This window comes from Rhipicephalus microplus, chromosome 3, assembly GCF_043290135.1.
Source record: "Rhipicephalus microplus isolate Deutch F79 chromosome 3, USDA_Rmic, whole genome shotgun sequence".
Lineage (NCBI taxonomy): Eukaryota > Metazoa > Arthropoda > Arachnida > Ixodida > Ixodidae > Rhipicephalus > Rhipicephalus microplus.
This window is the reverse complement of record NC_134702.1, coordinates 271,429,598-271,451,479: the sequence shown is the minus strand read 5'-3', so window position 1 is coordinate 271,451,479 and position 21,882 is coordinate 271,429,598. Positions and strand designations below refer to the sequence as shown.

At 42.8% G+C, this 21,882-nt stretch overlaps 1 protein-coding gene across 1 annotated transcript in view; it reads left to right on the top strand.

The window, feature by feature from the left end:
- LOC119167957 (vacuolar protein sorting-associated protein 33A) overlaps nt 1-21,882 on the top strand; it is a 177,170-nt gene that overhangs the window by 47,284 nt on the left and 108,004 nt on the right. The window contains exons 5-7 of the mRNA XM_037419419.2: nt 1,288-1,389; nt 17,526-17,642; nt 21,510-21,848. Of these exons, the coding sequence (XP_037275316.1) occupies nt 1,288-1,389; nt 17,526-17,642; nt 21,510-21,848 (558 nt within the window). The remainder of the gene's footprint in view (nt 1-1,287; nt 1,390-17,525; nt 17,643-21,509; nt 21,849-21,882) is intronic.

Sequence of the window (21,882 nt, the reverse complement as noted above, 5' to 3'; positions counted from 1 at the left end):
CCGCAGTTAGCACCATCCATGCTTTACGCAAAAACATATTTGGTTAAGGCGGCTAACTCATCCTCTATGGACGCCGCTATTTGCTCAGTTAACTGCCAAATGGATGTTTGCAGGCTTGATTTTCTACAATATAATGAGGGAAAATTCTAGGTACCTAAAACACCTCAAGAAGAACGAAGAAGTACAAAGAAAGAGCATCACTCGCAGCTGATTTATTTGCACGGGAATATATTTGCCACACCACACATGCGCAAACGGCACTGCCTCACGTAATTACTGCTCATCAAAATACAAAGTCGTGAGAAAATCAAAACTTTGCAAGCAACGAAGAGCAAAATTAGAACTCAGACATGTGCAAGACCACTGATGGGTCACTTATGCACAAGTCGCCTTTCTTCTTTATCCAGAATGCTTCCATTTTCTACAACCGTGGTTAGTGGCATAACGGCATTTTCGTTTACCATGTAACATAAGCACACTGCCGTTACTTGTTAGCACGATTACGTTAACAGCAGTTTACTTTGTCTGGATTGCGAGGGTACTGTATGTTTTGCCTAATAACCTGAAAATTTGGGCATGTTGGTGATGCATGGTAAAGCACAGTGCAACACCGCGACGAAGACGCTAGGAAGAAGGACACTTTACAAAGCGCCGAAGTGTGTCCTTGTTCCCATCATCCTCGTCACGGTGTTGCACACTGTGGTACACCTGTGTTGCCAAGTTGTAATTCAACCACTTATAGTAATTAGTACCATGATATCAAACGATATTCTCTTTATCTCACTTTTGAAATGGCAATTAAGAAGAGATAAGTAAACACACTGGTCGAGATTATGCCAGTGAAATTGACTGCGGTGACTCGTGGAACTCTAAGCATATTGTCAGATAATCAAAATACAGCTCATGACTGTGTATGATTAGTGTCTAGCATGAAGGTGCCTCAACCACTCAATAGTGCAATAAATGATTAAAAAACATTATTGTGTAATTTAATTGCAATTATTATGACTATCATTCGTTGGGATCTCCTGCAATGACAGTACCTGCATAGGCTGCTCAACCACGTCGTTGGCGTAATTGCTGTCACCACTATTCACTCTGCGATGATCCACTTTTGGTGTGGGCTGTAGCTGATTTCAATCTCTATATTCAATATGGGATGTTTTGTCATAGAAAGCTTACAAAAATTGGTGGTGCCATCATTTTTCATTGTTATATCACATATATTGTCATAAACAGTATCGTTATTAGCGTACTCAACTGCATTGTGCATTTTCTTTTGTACAGGAACGCGGAGTGTACGGAGAGCTGGACATAGAAGAATATTCCCTCGAACTGTTTCCTGTGGACAGTGATGTGCTGTCAATGGAAATGGATGCCTCCTTCAAGGTGACTGCCCTTTGTGGTCTACAGTTAAACCTGGATATAATGAAATTGACAAATTTTTGAAAAAAGTTTGTTATAAAGAGCATCTCATTATATGCAGGGTCGGCACGATAATTGGGAATATAAACGCACAAAAATCAACAAATTAGAAACTGAAGGCAGAGCTAACACAAAACATTTGTTTAGCGGTAAAAAACTGCACTATTATTGCGATAGCAATTAAATGGACGATTTCGGTGGGTTTCTGCCGTCGCCGCCACGTTCCATAACAAGTCCAAATTGATAACATGCCCTGCGCATAGTAACTTTTACGAGTGGGTCAAGCGCTGCTGAAGCAAAGACCAAGTGACCCGGCCCATCTCCATCGCCTAGAGGGCACATACGATAACATCACCCGCGTGTTGAAACTGCCGTCGAACGCTAAAACTGAAAGAAAACCACTCGTATTGAACGAGCATGAAAAAATGCAGGTGGGGGGGCGCAATTGAGATCTCATTTTTGCTGTTATTGAGGAACAGCTGTTTGCCAGCCAACACAACAGGGAACTAACGGAGACCAACATAGAAGCAGGTGAATACTAGAAGTCCAAGCACTACTGCAGAGAAACAAGGTAAAGTGCTTGCAGATGAGAATGTTGCTCCAAAAAGTTCAATAATTCTATTATTATTTCAAAAATATGTATCAATGTGGCTGCATCATCGTATTGTTCTTGTGGAGATTTGTTTGTCAATCAGGGGGGCTTGGCACTCATTGTTAGAAATGCTTTTGGGCAGCTGCTGATGCTCAGAAATATCAATATAAAGTGAGTGCATCGAAATTGGAAAACTGGTAATACTCACTGCCACTGAGATATTGATTATTCATTTGGCTTGATTTTTGGCTGGATGGGTGGTTGTGAAATTCGCAGAGGCCCACGGGGCGCTAGAAAATCTTTATTTAGACACTACAGACAGCTTGTGAGCTGCTGAGCACCTTGAGAGACCTAGAAAAATTGTAAATGTGCACACCGGCAGGCAGACCAGCTTCCTGGATTTCTTTGTGAAATTAAGCAATGGGCATGCAGGTTCTTTTTTGTTTGGTCCCTAGAAATTTTAATTGAAGACCTTTACTTGCCCAAGAAATTGTCATTTGCTCAAGATCATGCACTAGTGATTTAGTTCATTTGCATTAGCTGAACAATTATAAGCACGTAGGCATTTTTATTTGGATTATCAGAAGCTTTAGAAGAATGAAAGTGCACAGATTACTGTATATCAATTGCTGGCTTCTTAACTTTGTGCTTCATAACGTGTGAGCATAACTTTTGCACTTATATTAAACCAAGTTTCTTTTTGGCACGTGGAGACACCGACTCTGCTTGTGAACATGCTAGTACTCTCAGAAACCGGGGTAGCCCGAGCCAACGATCAGCATTAATATTCCCTCAGACGTGCCAGAGCTGCATACGCCAAGTTTAGTGCAGTCATTGGCCAAATGCGCTAGTGGTCACCTTGTACTGAGCGAGAACGAAACTCTTTATATAGGGGAGCTGCCAGTTGAGTCTATGCTCTCTGATTGCCCGACTGTTCGCTTCCACTGCAAAGTCACCACATCTATGACTCCGGATTTGACAGATGCTATGTATCCCACACACACACACCAGCAAGCACTTGCACTCACAGAGGCATTTCCATCGAATTTGACGATGTCTCTCCGATAAAGGTGCAAGAAATCGTCATCACTGCAGGCATTGAAAACATGTCGCTGCAATTTAAGCATCACTCTCTTTTGACCGAGGCACGACCAAGGCCTTCAGAACGCAGCCAAGGCCATCGGTGACCACCTCGACACAGCCAAAGCTGCCCTCTAAAATTTGCTTTGCAAGAACATCGAGACAGGATGCATTGTTGAAAGATTGATCATCGTAGAACAGGAAGTGCAGATAACCAGAGACGGTTTTTACAGGTGACGGTGAAGTATTCATGACGCCTTTATACAATACATGGCTGTCAGAATGCCATACTTGCGGTGTGGCTGAGTGTAAGAAAGCAAGCGCAGCATTTGGGCACTGGTGTAAGCTCGGGGAAGAAAAGAATGAAATGGGAATAAGAACAGCCAGCTGGCACCGAGGGAGCTGTCTCTTGTTTTTCTCTTACATCTCTTACTCATGTGCTTGAACTGACTGGGTTCGAAACACATTGAAAACATGGCAGGTCATTTTCAACTTTCATATGTGTTCAGGGGTATTTCTAGTTTCACTTTGAAAGATGAGATGGAGTAGGGGGCTGATTAACGACGCCTGGTAGCAGGCAGACAGCCGGTACAGACAGAAATAGTCGAAAAGGCTCGATGTCCACACCTCGTGCACACGCTCACGGTTCGCACTAAGAGATGGTCCCACTAGTCATTGGCTTGCTAATTCACCACTACAATAAATCCTAACTTCGCAATGGCATTTCTAGATGATGTCCTTGTCTACTTCCAAAGTATCGAGAGCCATGTCAAGTATGGTGGCAAGAGGGCGAAGAGCATGCTTTCACTGCGCTCAGGCAGTCCTTAGCCTAGGATGCAGTTACAGATCTAAATCAACCCTTTGTAGTCGAGATAGTAGATGCAAGTGGCATTGGCATTGTGCTACTGCAGGCTGACCGTGATAGACTGCAGCCAGTTTGCTCCATTAGCAGTGTTCTCACGAAGCCACTATACTGTCCAGGAGTGGGAATGCTTTGCAGATGTGTGGGCAGTGGATAAATCCAGGGCGTATATTGAATTTGAGATACACTGTGACCACATGTCCTTGTCTTGAATGCTTAGCACTGACCAGGCTTCACCCATGGTCAAGCATTGGGTCCTCCGGCTGTAGGGTTTCGATTGCAGAATCAAAATCAAGCACAGGCATGGGCTGGCAAATATACCCGCAGATGCCCTGAGTAAAACCCCTCTTCGATGTGAGGACCACCCCGATGGCAGCTTGCCCGTGATTCTCTTTCCCATTGCTGCTCAAGAACTTGAAGAGAAAATTACATTTGACCAAGTAGCAGTTGCCTTGGAGGACCAGCAAAACAAAACTTGGAGCACCAGCAAAACAAAACTAGTTGCTTACACTACATTGGTACGCCCATTGTTGGAATATGCTGACGTTGTATGGGATCCACACACACAAACTGAAATATACTTACTAGAACGAGTCCAAAATAAATCCCTTCGGTTTATTTACCACGCGTATAGTAGACACTGTTCAGTCACTGAACTCCGTAATAGATCCGCCCTTCCCACATTGGAGTCGCGTAGAAAGCTACATCGCTTAAAATTCCTTTATAACATAGTCAACGGACACTCAGGACTCGCTTTTAACACTTACATGCAGTACAATACATCGCGGAAAACTCGGAACAAGCATGATAACACCATAGTGGTGCCACTTACAAAAACAAATTCTCGGCGATATTCCTTCTTTCCACGAACAATTTCCGACTGGAATGAACTACCTCATGACGTCACCAGCATCGCAGCGCCCGACGCATTCTTATCAGCTGCCACTGCCTGTCTGTAGTAAAAGCTGTCTGGTCGTATGTGCAGATTTCAATTCTTTTTATGATGTTTTTTCACTTCGTGTTAGGAACAAAATTTGGATTGTATTTTTGATACCGCTCTTGTGTTGCTCCTGTAACCCGAGTATTCATGTTCCACGCAAACCTGTTATGTGGTGATTTTATTTCTGCGCCGTGAAGAATAGTGTTATAAGTGACTGCAAGTATGAAAGTTTGTATCACTCCTGCCTTGGCCACCAAGAGGTGGCTGGCAGTATGCAATAAATAAATAAATAAAATAAATAAATACAGCACCCTTAAGTGACACCGGTCAACTTGTACAAGAGCAGGCTCGTGACAGCCGTCTTTCAAAACTGAAAACCGTGGTCCAGGGGTTTATGCTCCCGAATTCAGACCCTGATCATCATCTTTTTCATGATCTGGCAGAAGCAACAGAACTGCAGCCAAGTGAACTGCTAGTTCAGCAAAGGGGCAACAAAAAGGTACCATGGCTGCCTTCCCACCTCCGGCACTTGGCATTAAAAATGGTGCATGATCACCTTACGGCGGCCCATGCACGGTTTTTCAAAACTTCGAGAGAGGAATGGTAACACGATTCGTTTGGCTGAATATGCTGGTGAACATATCAAGGTATGTGCAGGGCTGTGTTATCTGTCAGGGCACAAAAGCTTGGGGCAACTAGCCAAGGCCTAATGAGCAGTCAGTGAGTAACAGTACCTATGGAAGAACTTAGTCTAGACATAATTGGGCCCTTGCTGTGTACACCTCATGGCCACAAATACTTGCACGTAGTCATCGACAAGTTCACAAAATTTCTGTCGCTGTTCCCTTTATGAGCAGCAACTAGTACAAAAATACTGGAGTGCATGGTCCAGGTCTTGTGCCACCATTGGGCACGTCTAGTCATTACCAGTCATAATGGGAAGCCAAGGTTGTTGTTAGCTTATTATGGCTTCTCAAACTCTGGAGAATCAAAAATCGCCATACTGCACATTACCGGCTGGCTGGACAGATGGTGGAGCGTCACAATGGCCTGGTCAAGCAGTGTCTATGAGCCTACTGCTTCAATCACAAAGACTGGGACCATCATATATCCGGGATCGACCTTGCCATGCGCACATCAGTGAGCATAGTGACCGGATATACTCCAGCATTGCTTTGCTATGGCAGAGAGTTGTCCACTCCATGGGAACCTCCAGGTAATAAGGAAGACACAGAGCCTCCAGAAGCAGCGCACCATGCACTTGCTGCAGAACTCGGGCAGTGTCTTGGAGATTTCTTGAGGTATGCTAGCAAGCACTGAACAGCTGCTTCGCAGGCTCAGAAATCCAAGTTATGATTGCCATGGACAGTCAAAAACCATCAAAGAAGGTGACCTTGTGCTCTTGGACACTCGCACCTTGAGTGATATGGCCAAGGGTGTTTCAGCCAAGTTGGCACCACGACGAGGTGGACTTTATCGGGTGGTCAAGTAGGTTGCTGAAAATGACTTCATTCTCAGTGACCCAGCAACTGAACGTCGTCGAACTATCACCCATGCTGATCAGTTGGTGCTGTACCACGAACCATTACTTCTCTTTTCCGCCACGGATAAACGATTTCAGGGGGGGGGGGGGGAGTTGTGAAAGATGAGATGAAGTAGGGAGTGCGCGTGTGTCAGGCGCGGGTCTCGGAGGCTGTGTGTGGTTGACAATGGAGGAATGAGATGGCGCGAGTGTCAAGTGAACAGACAGTGGCGCGCGGGAATATAGGAGAAAGATGAGGGCACAAAGAGAGAGTTGTACATGTTGGGTATGGGTCGCAGAAAATAAAGTATCTGCAAAATGTTTAGTGAACGTGTGGGCTGTGAAGTATATCGTCGAGCCTAACACCAGAATGAAGCACAGTCTGCTATTTATTGTGTAGAAGCACTATTACGTTAGTGGTAAAGAAAGCATCCGTTTCTCAAACGTGCTATTATATATTTTGTACCATTGCATCGCGTTTTTATTCCCGCATGTAACTCATGTGCTTTTACTTAGTTTGATTTCAGTTCAAGCCATTTTCATGTTTGGTGTGGTATGCTAACATTTTTATTGTAGGGGCATCTTAAGGTGGCATAGTTTATGATGAAACTTGTGCATAATACAATGAACATGAAAAGGCACAGCACTCTTATTTAATATATTGTAGCACTGCATTTGACGAGGACCAAACAGAGAAGTGCACGACAGAATGAGTGCCGACTCTGATTATTTTTATTGAAATCACGTGCATTGTATTTTGTAGCAACAGGAGGCGACTACGAATACATGCACGATCATAAGAGAACAGTATCCTAGGGGGCTCATGCACTTGTCACCCTTGTGTGTGATATGATGGATTGTGCGCTAATGCATGTCTACTTCTGATTCAAATATTAATTTCCTCAAGCCATGGTTCATAGTTTTTGCGAGTGCTGCAATAGATGGGTAGGTTGTGGCATGACACATTGTCTAACGACTGTTCATGTTCCTTGGCACGCTGTTTGATGCAGTGCCTAGTCAGACCAACATAAACTTAACCACGTGACCAACAAGATTTGTTGACATAATCAACATTATAGAGATAGAAGGCAACATGTTCGTTGCCTTCCATTGCCATTATATGCATAGCATGTGATTTAAATAAAAATAGTTGGGCTCGGCGCCCATCCCTTCATGCACTTCTCTGTCTGGTCCTTGTCAAATGTAGTGTTACGCATCGCCGACTGGACCCACAGCGTGTTTTGTCAAGGCACAGCACTTCACCGTTGTGGCCCTTCTCTCTTTGTGCTACTTCTATTTGTGCATTGGTTTTATTGAGAACTTTTTAAGTTGTGGTTAAATTTCTGTAGAGTGCTGGAATTTTTAAAAGCTCCTATGTACACTGTCACATGCTTAGTTTACCCGCCTGGTGGCTTATGCACTCTGCCATTGCACAGTCAAGTTCACAGTGTGAAATTCCGGTTGCCTCATTTCGATTGTGGCCAAAATGTGAAAGAATGCCTCATTAAGGACTGTAACATGTTGATTGTTAATCAGGATTCATCCTCTATGGCACGCCTCATAACATCGTTTTTTTTTTTCATAAAACACTAGAATTTACATATCGGGCCAGTTTTTCTATTTGTGTGTGTGGGTAGTACCTGAAAGAAAATGAAATTTCTGGACAGTTCATTTTTGTTTAGATAATTCACTTGAATTGCACTATCAGTAAATTTGAACGCGGAAATTAAGGAGCAGGACGTTTTCAAGAGTCAGTTCCTATGCCTTTATTTCTTTTAAATATAGACAGAAAATAAAGTACACTGATATCTGTTCAACTTGGTTTTTTTGTAAATTTTTATGCATGTGGTACATATTTTTGCATTGCAAATTTCATTAAAATGTAACCTGAAATTGTTGAGTTGGAAAATTTTTCCTTAATGCATGCCTTTGTTCAGCTTGCTCTGCCTTGCAATTCTGCTTTTCAAACAACTTGCCACAATTAAACTGCTTCAGTGCAGAGCCTTGTTAACTGGATTGAGAGTCTGCAGATGCTGAAGACGTCAGACTAGACCTGTGTGCCAGTTAAATAATTGCCAGTGGCAGTACATAAGCGAGATGGGGTTCATTGGATCGGCAGAAGTGTTGCATGAGAGTGAGATTTGGGAAATTGGAAAGTTGGTGGGTATTGAAATTTGTCTCTTGAATTTTGAAAGAATTCGTTTCCCCGAATGCGATAGCCACAAGTTGTAGTGTTATATGAAGTAGGGCTAGCAGCTAACTCTTTTTGAGCCAATCAAACTCTACAAAACGCTGGTGTGTGGGAAAATGGCCACTCCCAGGAGAAAAGCAGATTTTGTGCAGTTTGCCACACCAGTTGTGAAAGCACGAAGCGGTGAGGTCACAGCGTGCAAAAGCGTATATGAGCTGTTTGCTAGTGTGTGCCGAGATAGTGCGTGTGCCAGCACTCCCGACCATGTCCCTACAGTAAAAGTTCACAGTTGAGGCTCAAACTACTTTGCCAGTCCTTCCCCCGGTGTCTTTTTATGCTCTTATGTCCAAGGAAATATGAGTGGGGAGCTTCCTTCCTGCTTGAGGAGCAAAAATGGCAAGTGGTGTCAGCAAAAACTCACCCTTAGTATTTACGTAATTGCTGTCACAACAAAATATGCAAAAAAAGAATGGGGAAGCTAGTGTGTCTTTTTTTCCGGCTAGTTTTATTGTCTGGTGTCGTTCTCGTCCTCGCTAGCCTTCTTACAGGCGACATTTTCTTGCCACGTATTTCTTCAGAATAAAGCACGCAAATAAAGCACTTAGCCTATCAGCTACACCCAGCTATCTCCCGATGTGGGAACAAACAAAATGGAGCGGTATTAGTTGGCAACGCATGATAGTCATGTAAGACAAGCAAAGTAAAGCAGGTTGGTAGTCGATACACAACTGATCTTTTTCGTTCGTACCAATCGAGAAGAGCATGTGCCCATCCTGGTGTCAGGAAGTGTTTCAAAGGAGCGAGAAGCACGCTCGTGTTTTTGGGCCCTCTAAAGAGGCAGCGTGCACGCAACGGAGTAGTCAGGGCATCCCAAACGCTGCTCGCAATCGAAAATCATACATCGGTGGGAAAAAAGGCAAGCCAAAATACTTAAGTGCACATGCCGAGAAAAGAGGCAATACTTTCGTATGGTGCTCACAATGGACTTCTTTCTCTCTCTGTTATCTGTGTTTGCACGTCCTGTCTTTTTAACAAGAACTTGTGCGGCTATTTGAAGTTCTTCATTGTGTTTACTTCACTAATTATTTATCAATTTATTTGAGTAAAATGAAAGGACAAAAGTGTGCAAATGCATTGATATGTTCTATTCATGTATTTTATTCATCTGTGCACCGTGTACTGGGTTTAAGTATCCAAGAATATACTATCCAGCGAGTTCGGTGGTCACCCTTCAATGCTGGAGGATCCTGCAGCTTAGAGGTGAGGCAATGCTCGGGAGAGTTCTGCAGGAGAGAAAAAGATCACAACTTCCAGGGAGCTATTCTCAATTTGTCTATCTGAAGGAGTTGTATACAAATTTTTGCCATGTCAGAGGAACAACATAGCCATAAGTCGGACAAACTGCAGCCCAAATGTACAAAAAAGAGCCAAGAGCTTTGCGGACCATTCGTATTTGTAGTTTTATTTGGACATGTGATTTCACGTCCGACTTCTCTTTTAGTACAGCCTGCCATTAGTGTATGAAGCAGCCTGTGTTCAAGAAGGCGAGAATTTCAATATTTAGGTGCTCTCTTTGCAATGACCAAACGTTAGTTGAAAAAGTGAAAAATGAACAAGTAGATAAGCAAGCTCTGCAAGCTTCGTCTCGTCACTCCATTGCTCTTGGAAAGTGGCATTCTAATACAAGGCCCTCTAAAGGACCAGTTTTCAACAACTCTGCAGTATTTTACGCATAAAGCAAAACACGGTCAAAGTTCTTTTGTGTGTGCTCTCCTGGACAAATTTATAGTCAGAGTCCGCGGTGCCACCTGATCAGTGATCATTCCTTTAATGCACCAAAGTTAGTTTAGTGCCACACAAAGAGCCCATTTGAACCTGTGTAACTTAAATTGCTGTGGCAGTGAAGGAGAACATAAGTGGTAGATAGTAGGGAATTTTAGCTTGTACATATACTGTTATCGTATTAACAGAATACCGTATTGCATTTACTGTGTTACCGCAACGCATATTTTAGAAAAATTTTAGCTCCCCGCACTTAATGCGTACGTACGTACATAAACTAGGCATGTGTTTACACTCGAAATTTCGAATATTTTTCTAATAGTGTTTGTATTCGATTCGTTTTGCACTAGAATTTCGTTATGCGAACTATTTGAACTTCCCGAAGACAAATGCTGTCAATGTCCAATTAACAGTAACCCCTTTCTATATTTAATATGCTTCACCCCATTACATTGTTGTATTGCGGCAAAGCTTCTTTTCATTTTCTGCCGTCGTCGCAAGTGTATTGACTCAATAAAACATTAGTTTCAATGTGGAGATGATAAATGTGGTAGAAGTTTGGGCTTGAATAATCTGTTTTGGACCTAAAATTTGGGCAAGAAGTCCGAAACATCGGACAAAGATTTTTATCATTCAAAATTTCAGATGCAGCTTTGGAACTCCAAACTCAAAGGGAGCACACACATTTGTCCGCCACATTAGTAGGGCCTCCACAGAAGTTTAAAGAGGAGGAGAGGCTGAGGGAATAACTAGGCTTGCATGAATAGTGCATTATAGGTTCCAAGTAAATAGTGATTCTGGTCAAATGATCTCTAATCGAATTCAAATAGTATATATCAAATATTATTAAAAAAATTGGCATATTTGTTGGGACCTAAATAACCTGCACATTATTTTTTCTTTAAATTGAAACAAGGCCTGTGCAAATGCCATTTTTTTTTGTTCATGGGAAGATAAAACAACTTTGAATAGTACAAGAATCTGACTTCTTGTATAATAGAACGGATAACCTGTAAATTGTGTTTATTTTAAAATTTACTATACTTAGGGTATATACGCTGGTATAACAAGCTTTTAATCTTTAAAAATGACGAGTTCAAGAGACTTCGCGGCAGGGTGGCCTTCCCCTGCCAAGGCGCTTTCACAGCTTTTTATGCGTCTACTGCAATGAAACCGTTTTTACAGAAGGTAGCATGCGGATTAATACACATCTATTCATTCATTTCAAATCCTTCGAAATTTTCAGCTATTTAAATGCGAGTCAAAGCGAATTCGGTATGGTATGACTCGTTCGAATGTTGGAAGCATTAGAATATTCTCACAAGCCTAGAAATAACCTCTCTGCCTTTCACGGGTAAAGTGCTGTCAGCAACACTTTGATTGCTCCAAAGCATGTATATAATTATTATTTGGCATTGTCTAATTCTTGATAAGACAATTATGAAATAATACCCTGCCTATGCTTCATCAACCTAGCAAAAAAAAAGTTTTATGTTGCTAACTGTTAAGAATATGATTAGTATTTCTGTCAAACGTTTTTTTTCTGCGATTTCACTTCAAGGTATTCGAAAAATATTCTGGAAATATTAAAAAAAACTGTTCTATTTTATTTGGACTCACACTTTGATATTTGAATTCATTCTGCACCCAAAATTTGGCTATTTGCACAGCTCAATGTAAACGTGTACCTTACTGTTTGCACAAACCACGAAATGGTCTCAATAACTGCATTTAAACTATATTTGATTTTCATAAGATTCTGTTGCCACTGGAGCAAAATCTAAATAAGAGGTTTTTACAGCGCACAGCATCTTGGTGTATTCAAAAGTGTGCAAAAATACTGACTTGCCAGACGATGTTGTCGGAATCTTGTGACATGTCGTTCAACCAAAGTCATGGACATGTTTGTGATTGCCAAGTGTTTATGTAAGAAAAAATTTCTTAAAAGGCAATGCATACATAATTGTGCCGCTTCAAGGCATTTACAACAAAATTAGAATACACAGTGTTTCTGTAATAGCAATTATGTGCTTGCCTGGTTCATCATGACCCCATTAGTTGGCGCCACCTACCCAGCCTGTCAGAGGTTTTAGGCCTCTCACATTTATGACCTCTGTATTGTAGGTCGCTCTAGCTCCTATAAGCTGCTTAGAACAAGGTGATCGCAAAGCAGACATCCCAATTCAAGGTGTATTTTCCAAATAGGACCGTAACCATAAAGGCTGGTAGTTTATGTTCTGTAAAAAGTCTACAATTCGTAAAGGCCTGCACCTGTGCAGAGTTCTTCTGTTATGCAGTAACTTGATAACGTCAAGAAGTATGTGTACAAGCTAAAAGCCCCTGATAGTAGTTGAGGTTTTACATTTTGAAACGACACGATTATGAGAGACACTGTAGAGGGAATTCTGACCACCTGGGGTTCTTCAACCTGATCTCAAGCACACTGGCCTCGGCAGAACTTTCACTGTTTAGTACTACAACCACTGCAGTTAAGCTTAATTCGCAGCTTCAGATCAAAAGCTAGATAAAGAATTAGATTTTTTTGAGCAAAGTTGATTCAGGCAACTCAGATGTGGTGAGCACAAACGTCGAAATATGACATTTCCTAAAATACATGAACTCTTTATTTCTGACAATAGCATAACTTTTCATTCTTTGCAGCATAGTAGCTCAAGATTGTATGGGTTCTGCACCGCTACACTCGTTGCACCTGCAGTCTGATTAAAAACAAAAACGACCTCTTGACGATCAGCGAAATTAAAAAGGCATGCCTTTTACCTGTGCAAGCCCACATCCAACTCCTTGGCCACTAGTCTGAAATATCGGCCTGACGTCACAGGGTTGATATGTTTTTTGCCAGGAGAGGCAAAAAGGCATTTTGTTGTCGCCACGAAGCAAAAAAGTCAGTCATTGACCAGTGGTGCTCATAGCCCAGTCTTCTGCATGCTTAGGCAACAAGTTGTGTGGATTGCTAGCGAATTTTTCCACTTTCGGCCACTTCAAAGCGTAATGTAAATGCATCTTTAAAGATTTGTTTCTGCTCAGTCACATCTGGAGCGTTGATCATGATGGTGGCTCTTATGGCCCAACCAATACAAGTAGCAGAGTTTCACTGGCTCAAATACAGCCACATCGCACAAGTCAACACCAAACATTTGTTTCTGTAGCCCAATTTGGCTATATATAGCCAAACTTGGTCATATTGTGCTCATTTTTACAGAGCAGCATATTTAGTTAGGCAAAAAGTGGTAAGCTGCCCAACCAATACAAGTAGCAGAGTTTCACTGGCTCAAATACAGCCACATCGCACAAGTCAACACCAAACATTTGTTTCTGTAGCCCAATTTGGCTATATATAGCCAAACTTGGTCATATTGTGCTCATTTTTACAGAGCAGCATATTTAGTTAGGCAAAAAGTGGTAAGCTGTGATAGAATGGAATGGAATGTAAGAGCTGTTCTGGTCTGTTGCGGTGTGAAATAGCACGTAGTGGGCCACTCCCATATTAAGACTTGGCTATGGCCTTAACCACATCATACCCGTTTTCGTGGCTGAATTTCTGGCAGTAGTACTCGCCTTACGCAAGTTAGATACAGCAATTACATCAGCTATCATAATAACAGATTTCCCATCTCTCTGTGCGGAACTTCTGTTGGTGCTGATAATCAAGCAACAAAGGCGTTCCGTGCACTAGTACCTGCGCATTTGAGAAAAGTATGATTAGTTTGGGTGTCTGGACATAAAGGTTTATTTCTAAATGAAATAGCCGATACCTTAGCTAAGTCGTCAATCAGTGAACCGATTCTACCGCACTGTTTATCATTCGCTTATGTGACTGCTGCTCGATTCCACAGACGTACGCTTATGGAAGTCTTTAGAGGTACAGCACTAACAAACTCTAGAGAATATCGCCATTTATTATATCCCTGGGAAGATACTTTTGCCGCGCTCGTAAACAAGAACTAGCTATCACAAAGCTGCGTTGCCGGGTACCAAATTTATAAACACAGGTCTGCTCAGGCACCTTCGCCACTGTGCGCATTCTGTGATAAACTGGAAACAATAGATCATTTCTTTTTGACCTGCAGGTAGTTTAACACATTACGAAAAACCCTTTTAGAAACACCTTTACGTGGTATTGGTATGGACTTATCTGTGCCAGTCATTTTGTCTTTTGGAGCTTCCATTTCTGGTTCCTCTAATGCGACAGTATGCGCGGCCGTCCAGGATTATATTTATGAAACTAATAGGTTGATTAATTAACCTGTTTCATTATCCTAGCATGTCCACAAAGTTGTATACGTATAAAAATCAGATTATTGTTCTATTCTAAGAATAAATTCGTTTATGTAAATATTTGTATGCATTACATTAAGCACCAGACTTTCCTAGGCTATCGGTAATCTTTCTGTTATACCTCCATTATTCCAAATCTAAACAGTAATTTTTAAAACCACTCGATTCTTGGCCAATTCCCCATAGTGGGTATGCGCCACAATCAATAGGTTAACAACAACAACAACAACACACCGATGCACTGAAGCTGCTGGTGCAAAAGTAGACGAAATGCACAGTCTGTGGCAAGCTTAGCTCAACCGCTCTGCATTGTGGCATGAACTGGTTTGACTAATGGCAGTCACCAAGAGCTGGGCGCTGTTGATGAGAATATTTTGGTATGCTTGAATAATATGTCGGCACGCGTTAGTATTATTTTGACAACAAATTTCACATCAGCTAGGGAGCTGAAGTCAATCAGACCATTTCGTGAGGTTTAGGAGCATTTGAGTTAAGCTTGCTGATGAATGTACATTAACAAGAACTTATGGAGCCGGAACTTCTTCATAAATATGTCCCAGATGTTGATAACAATGCAGGGAATGCATGCTGACTTTCACAGGTTTATTAGATGGGCGGCCACATTAAACCTAATTTAAGCGCTAACACGGTCAGAGTTCATGCAGGGCCTAAGAAGGTGAAGAGCTGCAGCAGCCCTGGGAACCGCTGTAATGATGTGCCGCAGGGCCAGAAAGCTTCTCCTGGGGTCGATGACTGCTTCTCAGCATCCTCACGCCGCTGCCTCTAGATCTGGGCTCAAAAGCGACGATGACTCTTACGACCTTCTTCATTTGGTGTTTGAATGAACAACCCCATCTCTTTCTCGGGGCTCATCGCGGCTTGGCTCGCATGCCACGAGCCATTCACCTGTGAATCGCATGTGTAGTGCTGCATACCATCGAGTACTTTCTCGTATTGCGCACACCATCACCACTTGCAGACATTCAGCACATGCCTCGTGCCCCGTTTACTCATGACAGTGCTGCTTGTGGTTATGCTTCAGTAGCATTAAATTTCTGCAGTCAAATGGACCTCTCATTATTAGCATTCAACTGTCAGATTACTACTGTCATTATTGGCATTCAACACTGTCAGATTGCAAATAATTGCCCAAAATTTACACCTCCTGTTACTTTAGAGCTGTTGTTTAGTGTAAGGCAAGATTTATTCTACTGAAACATAATTTCAGAGGTCTGCGGCATGTATAACATGTGACGATGGTCTTCTCAGCCAATTTCCAGCAGCTTGGGTTTCTCTTCCTTTGTTGAATCAGACAGAGGACTGCATTCGGTGTCTCCAGTCGCTGACTCAGGGAGTCATCGTGATGCGCACATGGCCACGCGCCGCTCGAAACTATCTTGCAACCACACCTGAATCCAGTGAACAGGAGACTATTTTTGAATCTGAAAATGACACCACCTAAGCTTCAAGCTTTGAAGGCGACAATGTTTTGTGTCAGACTTTGAAATTCGCAGCCGTTACGGGGAGACATTCATTCGTGGCCTCACGTGGTCTCCTCCACCATACGTGCATAGCTGCCCATGTTTATACGCAATAGTAGAGCTACTCTGGTCACATTCAATGTCCACACGTCACACGAAGGCCATGTGCTGGCACCAGCTGTCAAGCTCCTCTTGATGCCAACAAGGCTGCCTGAGGCACACCTTGGCCCCGCACTACAAAGCAGCACGAGACATTTCACGACAGCATGCATTTCCCTTTTTCTTTTTTAAAGTGGTGGTGACCAATGCAATCTGCAAGATTACAAACAAATAAGCTTTATTACACATGGTGGAACGCCAACCAACGTTAAGAGAGGCAGCTCATGGAGAGAAGTGATTCCTGCCCAACTGGCAAAGTTCATTGGACTTCTGATTTATATAGACAATGTTCACATCCCGGAAATCCATCTGGAATGGAACACTAGCGTTTTTTTTTGTTTTTTTTCATAAGGAGCAAGTATTTTGGGAGAAAAGTGGATGAGTGTCCCTGTGTTTTACTAGAACCAGGAAATGCTTTGCCGCATCGCATGAGTAATGAAGCGGTTCCTCGTTTCAAAATTTTTTTTATGTGTGTTAACAGCAGCATTGCATAAAGAACTTATTATTTTTCAGACTACTCCTAGCTCATTTATTTTATATATTCTGGGTTTTCCTTCTTTTGAATGCTTTTGTGTAGGTAGTGTTTTTTATTGCTGTGTTTGTCAACTGGCAACGTAATATTACACACCTTAAACTTTTTTTTATGATCGATAACATTTTTCTTTCTCTAAAGGCTATCTTTTGGAAAGAGTATTTTTATAGGCACAATTTGATATGCTGCAATGCATGCTAGAGTACTTTTTATACTGGGAAAAGGTTTTTTCTCTATACCTATAAAAAATTATCGTTTTCTCACAAGTTAAAAGAAAAGACAAAAGACAGCACATTATCAATAATGTGTGGCAGCAGCGTGATTACTCTTGGGACTTGGCAGCAGCACGAGCAACGTAGACAGCGGCAGCCCTACCTCGTAAATAAGTAATTAGCACAGGAAGAACAAAAGAAAACGTCAAGAAAACGATCACGATATAGTGTTTTCTTTACCATGTCTACTTTGTACAAATTAATGTCTACGCACCAATGTAGCCCAATCGACGCCTTTAAAGAATTCGGTTGGTTTTTTTTCAGTACCACCTTTAAACCTTCATTCTTAGGATTATCGTGCCTCACCTTTTCTACAGTCACCCATGCACATATTACAGGATATTTTTATTGAACCAATGACTGGCCATTCAGAGAAAAACTGTCTCTGCAGGAGTGCCACGTGGAGGAAGACACCACCTCAATGCACTACGTGGCACGTGCATTGATGACCCTGCAGTCTCTCTACGGAGTCATCCCAAATGTCTACGCCAAGGGAAAGATGGCAAAGGTGAGAATTTGGGGAGGCGAATATTTTTACTGCTGTCTAATGCCCTGGTCACTCGGGCAAATTTAGTGTAATATTGAGCAAGTGGACTTGCTACCTCAGAATGTCGCTTTTACCCACGCACTGTTACACGAGAAAAGGAAGTGATCTTCGGAAATGGTGGTCAAAACTATCAAAAGAAAAATGCGGCCACGATCTACAAGCAGCTGGCATGGTGGAGCTCCATGCTGCAAGATCTCGTCGTGTAGAAGAAAGTTGGCGACAGCTATGGTGCAGCTTGTTGAAAGAGCACGTGTGATGGCATATTGGGTGGCATAGTCTTTGGCCACAGTCATCCACCTGTTGCCAGAGGAAAACGAAGAAAAAGGGCTAAGTAAGTGTTAAGCCAATCTGCTCGGCGGGAAGCGTCGATGGTGTTTTGTGGCGCTGACGCTGCAAGCTATCTTCAGATGAAGCGTGCAAGCCCTGGCCAAAAGAAGCATCGGCGTGTGTGCACAGAACGTCGGGAAGTTAGTGGCAGTTGGAACATCGTGAAGTAAGTAAAAAACAGTTGAGTGAAGGTGTTTTCATACAACGAACAGCAGAGCTGGTTCATCTGGGTGAAAATTGATGTAGTGCATCATCTTGGATCATAAACAATGAGGCTGGTTTGAAGATGACAATTCGAGGCATGCGATGATAGTAGCATGCTAGGCGGCATCACGGCATCGCTCATTGGCAGTGTGGGTCAGCTGGGAAACGAAGAGTATGCAAGCATTGGTGTTGTTGTCAGGGATGGGGCTCGATCCACCGACCGGATAGCAAGATGGGCAGCCGGCATCCTGATGTAGGTGTCCCGATCATGATGTAGGTGTCCCGACTTGTACGTCACTGCAAAGCTGTATTTTTGCAGTCGCAGAGCCCAGCAATCAAGCCGGCCGGTGGAATCTTTCAGTGATGAAAGTCGGCAGAGTGCATGGTCGGGATTACAGAGAAGTGCGTGCCACATAAATATTGGCAAAACTTGAAGACTGCTCAGCCAGGATGAAGGCATTCATGCTGTATAATTCGATCATTGCACTCTGCAGGTCATCGGCGAAGCGCAGGTTACTAAGGTACTCTCCATTAACTCTTATCCCTAACTGTTCCCATCCTAGGCTTCTGAAAACCTCCTGTAAGCACGCGGTAAATAGCATTGGGAGATAGTGTCCTCCTGCCTTACACCCTTCTTGATTGGTATTCTGTTGCTTTCTTTATGAAGCACTATGGTAGCAATCGATCCCCTGTAGATTTCTTCCAGAATGTTTATATATACTTCATTGATGCCCTGATTCTGCAGTGTCTGCATGACGGCTGATATTTCTACTGACTCAAACGCCTTCTCGTAATCTGTGAAGGCTATGTACAGTGGTTGGTTATATTCTGAGCATTTCTCTATTACCTGATTGATAGTATGAATGTGGTCGATTGTTGAGTAGCATGTTTGAAATCCTGCTTGTTTCTTTGGTTGATTGAATTCTAATGTTTTCTTTATTGTGTTAGCAATTACCTTTGTAAATAGCTTGTATACTACAGAGAGCAAGCTGATCGGCCTGTAAGTCCATGTCATCTCCTTTCTTATGTATTAAAATGATGTTAGCATTCTTCCAAGACTCTGGTACTCTTCCCGTTAGGAGACACCGCGTAAACAGGGTGGCTAGATTTAGTTTTTCTAACACAATCTGTCCTCCATCTTTCACCAGATCTGATGTTACCTGATCCTCACCTGCAGCTTTGCCTCTTTGCATGCTCCCCGAAGGTTTTCTGACTTCTTTTATCATTACTGGTGGAGTGTCATCTGGGTTACTGCTAGTTTTTATAGTATTAAGGTCGTAGTATTATTGCATTGCTGAGTAACTCAGGGGACGAATTGCAACTCATGATTACGGAGTTAGACAAGGAGAGCAGAAAGGTGGGTCTTGAAATTAATCTGCAGAAAACGAAAGTAATGTACAACAACTTCGGAAGAGAACAGCGCTTCGAGATAGGTAGTGCACTTTAAGTTGCAAAAGACTACATCTACTTAGGACAGGTAACGACTGCGGAGCTAAACCACGAGATTGCAGTAACTAGAAGAATAAGAATGGGGTGGAGCACATTTGGCAAGCACTCAATTTATGACAGATAGATTGCTACTATCCCTCAAGAGGAACGTATATAATAGCTGTATCTTGCCGGTACTTAGCTACGGAGCAGAAACCTGGAGACTTACAAAGAGGGTTCAGCTTAAATTGAGGACGATGCAACGAGCAATGAAAAAAAAATGATAGGTGTAACCTCAAGAAACAAGAAGAGAGCAGAGTGGATTAGGGAACAAACGAGGGTTAAGGATATCATAGTTGAAATCAAGAAGAGAAAATGGACATGGGCCGGGCATGTAGCACGTAGACAGGATAACCGCTGGTCATTAAGGGTAACTAACTGGATTCCCAGAGAAGGCAAGCGAGTTAGGCAGAGACAGAAGGTTAGGTGGGCAGGTGACATTAAGAAGTTTGCAGGTATAAATTGGCAGCAGCAAGCACAGGACCGGGTTAACTGGCGGTACATGGGAGAGGTCTTTGTCCTGCAGTGGACGTATTCAGGCTGATGATAATGATGATGATGACTCTGCAGGTGTAAGGAGGGAGCTAGCATAAGTGACAATGTGGTCGTGTCTCTGTTGGTGTTGGGCAAAGATGGCTCCGATCCAGTGACAACTGGCATTATTCGGACCTCTGTTGGAGCGGATGGGTCGAATTGGGCTAATATAGCGAGCATCGTCAATATTGTGAATTTAGATGAGAAAAAGCTTGAGTGGAACCTCACGTATCACCAGATCTTGACCTCACTTGCATCTTGTGTGAAGTCTGGCAGTAAGTTAGTATAAAAAGCTTTTCTCTTACTTGGTACATGCTTCACCATCCACTATGTGTGTTGGCTTGTTGCCCTTACCCAATCTGTGTACTGTTGCTTCTGGCAGCAGTCGTTGACCATTGTCTACTTTGTTTTTACTTTATGGAGAGCCAAAATTTCATGGATGTGCATTGTTATAGTGGTACACGAATGAAGGAACGCATCCAGTTGCTGCAGTGGCCTGGCATGTGGATAGTAGTGGAAGCACATGCCAGTCTTTGGCATGAAGAAGAAACGAAAAGTGATCTCACGCATGTGCCTTGAAAAAAGGTGGTACACCAGTGCATCCACAGATAAACTTTTGGTTCCACCTCAGAGCATTCGGAATTTGTAGGCTTGTGAAAATATTTGAGCTTTTTGAATATTGCATGAATATTCTACTGCAGTATTCGAATTCACTTTGATTTGGGATTTGAATTACATATGTTGTGAATTTCAAAGAATTCAAAATGAACAATTATGTGTACAGTAGTCTACATGTAACCTTTTGTAAATGTGGTTTCACTGCGGTGGAGAATCGCTCTACTATGAATACATCTATCCATGGGAAGTCTGCACTGCCTTGAAGCTAGACTGGAAGATTAAATTAACATATATGGTTGAAAAGCTTATTATTCCAGCATATATGCTCTCAAAGTATAGTGAATTTAAAAATATAGCAAATTTTACAGATTATTCCTTGCATCCTATTAAAATTCAAATTCTGCTACTATTCAAAGTTTCTTCAATTCCGAACAAAAAATAATGACATTCCTTTTTGCCTTCTCTCAATTTAAAAAAGAAGACTCGGGGGGGGGGGGGGGGGGTAGTTGGGTCATGCGAAATTGGCTTGTTTTTTTTTTCTTTATATGTGCTATATATACTACTCTGATTTAATTAGAAATTATTTGGTCTAATTGCTTGGAATGAAGCGTAGGTACTGGTTGTGCTGTCTTTGTCCAATGCCCCCTATTGGTGCAGCTGGTGGGTGACCTACTGGTGCGACTGCGCCGGGAGCAGGTGGGTCGGGAGGCCCCTCTGGTGGCCCAGGTAGACACCCTGCTGCTGCTGGACCGGCAGGTGGACCTGCTCACCCCTCTGGCCACCCAGCTCACCTACCAGGGCCTGCTGGACGAGCTGTTTGGGGTGCAGCACAACCTGGTGCGCCTGCCCGAGGCCTCCTCACCCCCTGAGGGCAGCCGCCAGCAGCTATGCCTCAACTCAGCCGAGGAGCTATTTGCCGACCTGCGGGACCGCAACTTCAATGCCGTGGGCCCCCTGCTCAGTCGGGAGGCCAAGAGCCTGACGTCCCAGTACGAGGTGCGATCCTTACTTTTTCACACACAAGGGCTTC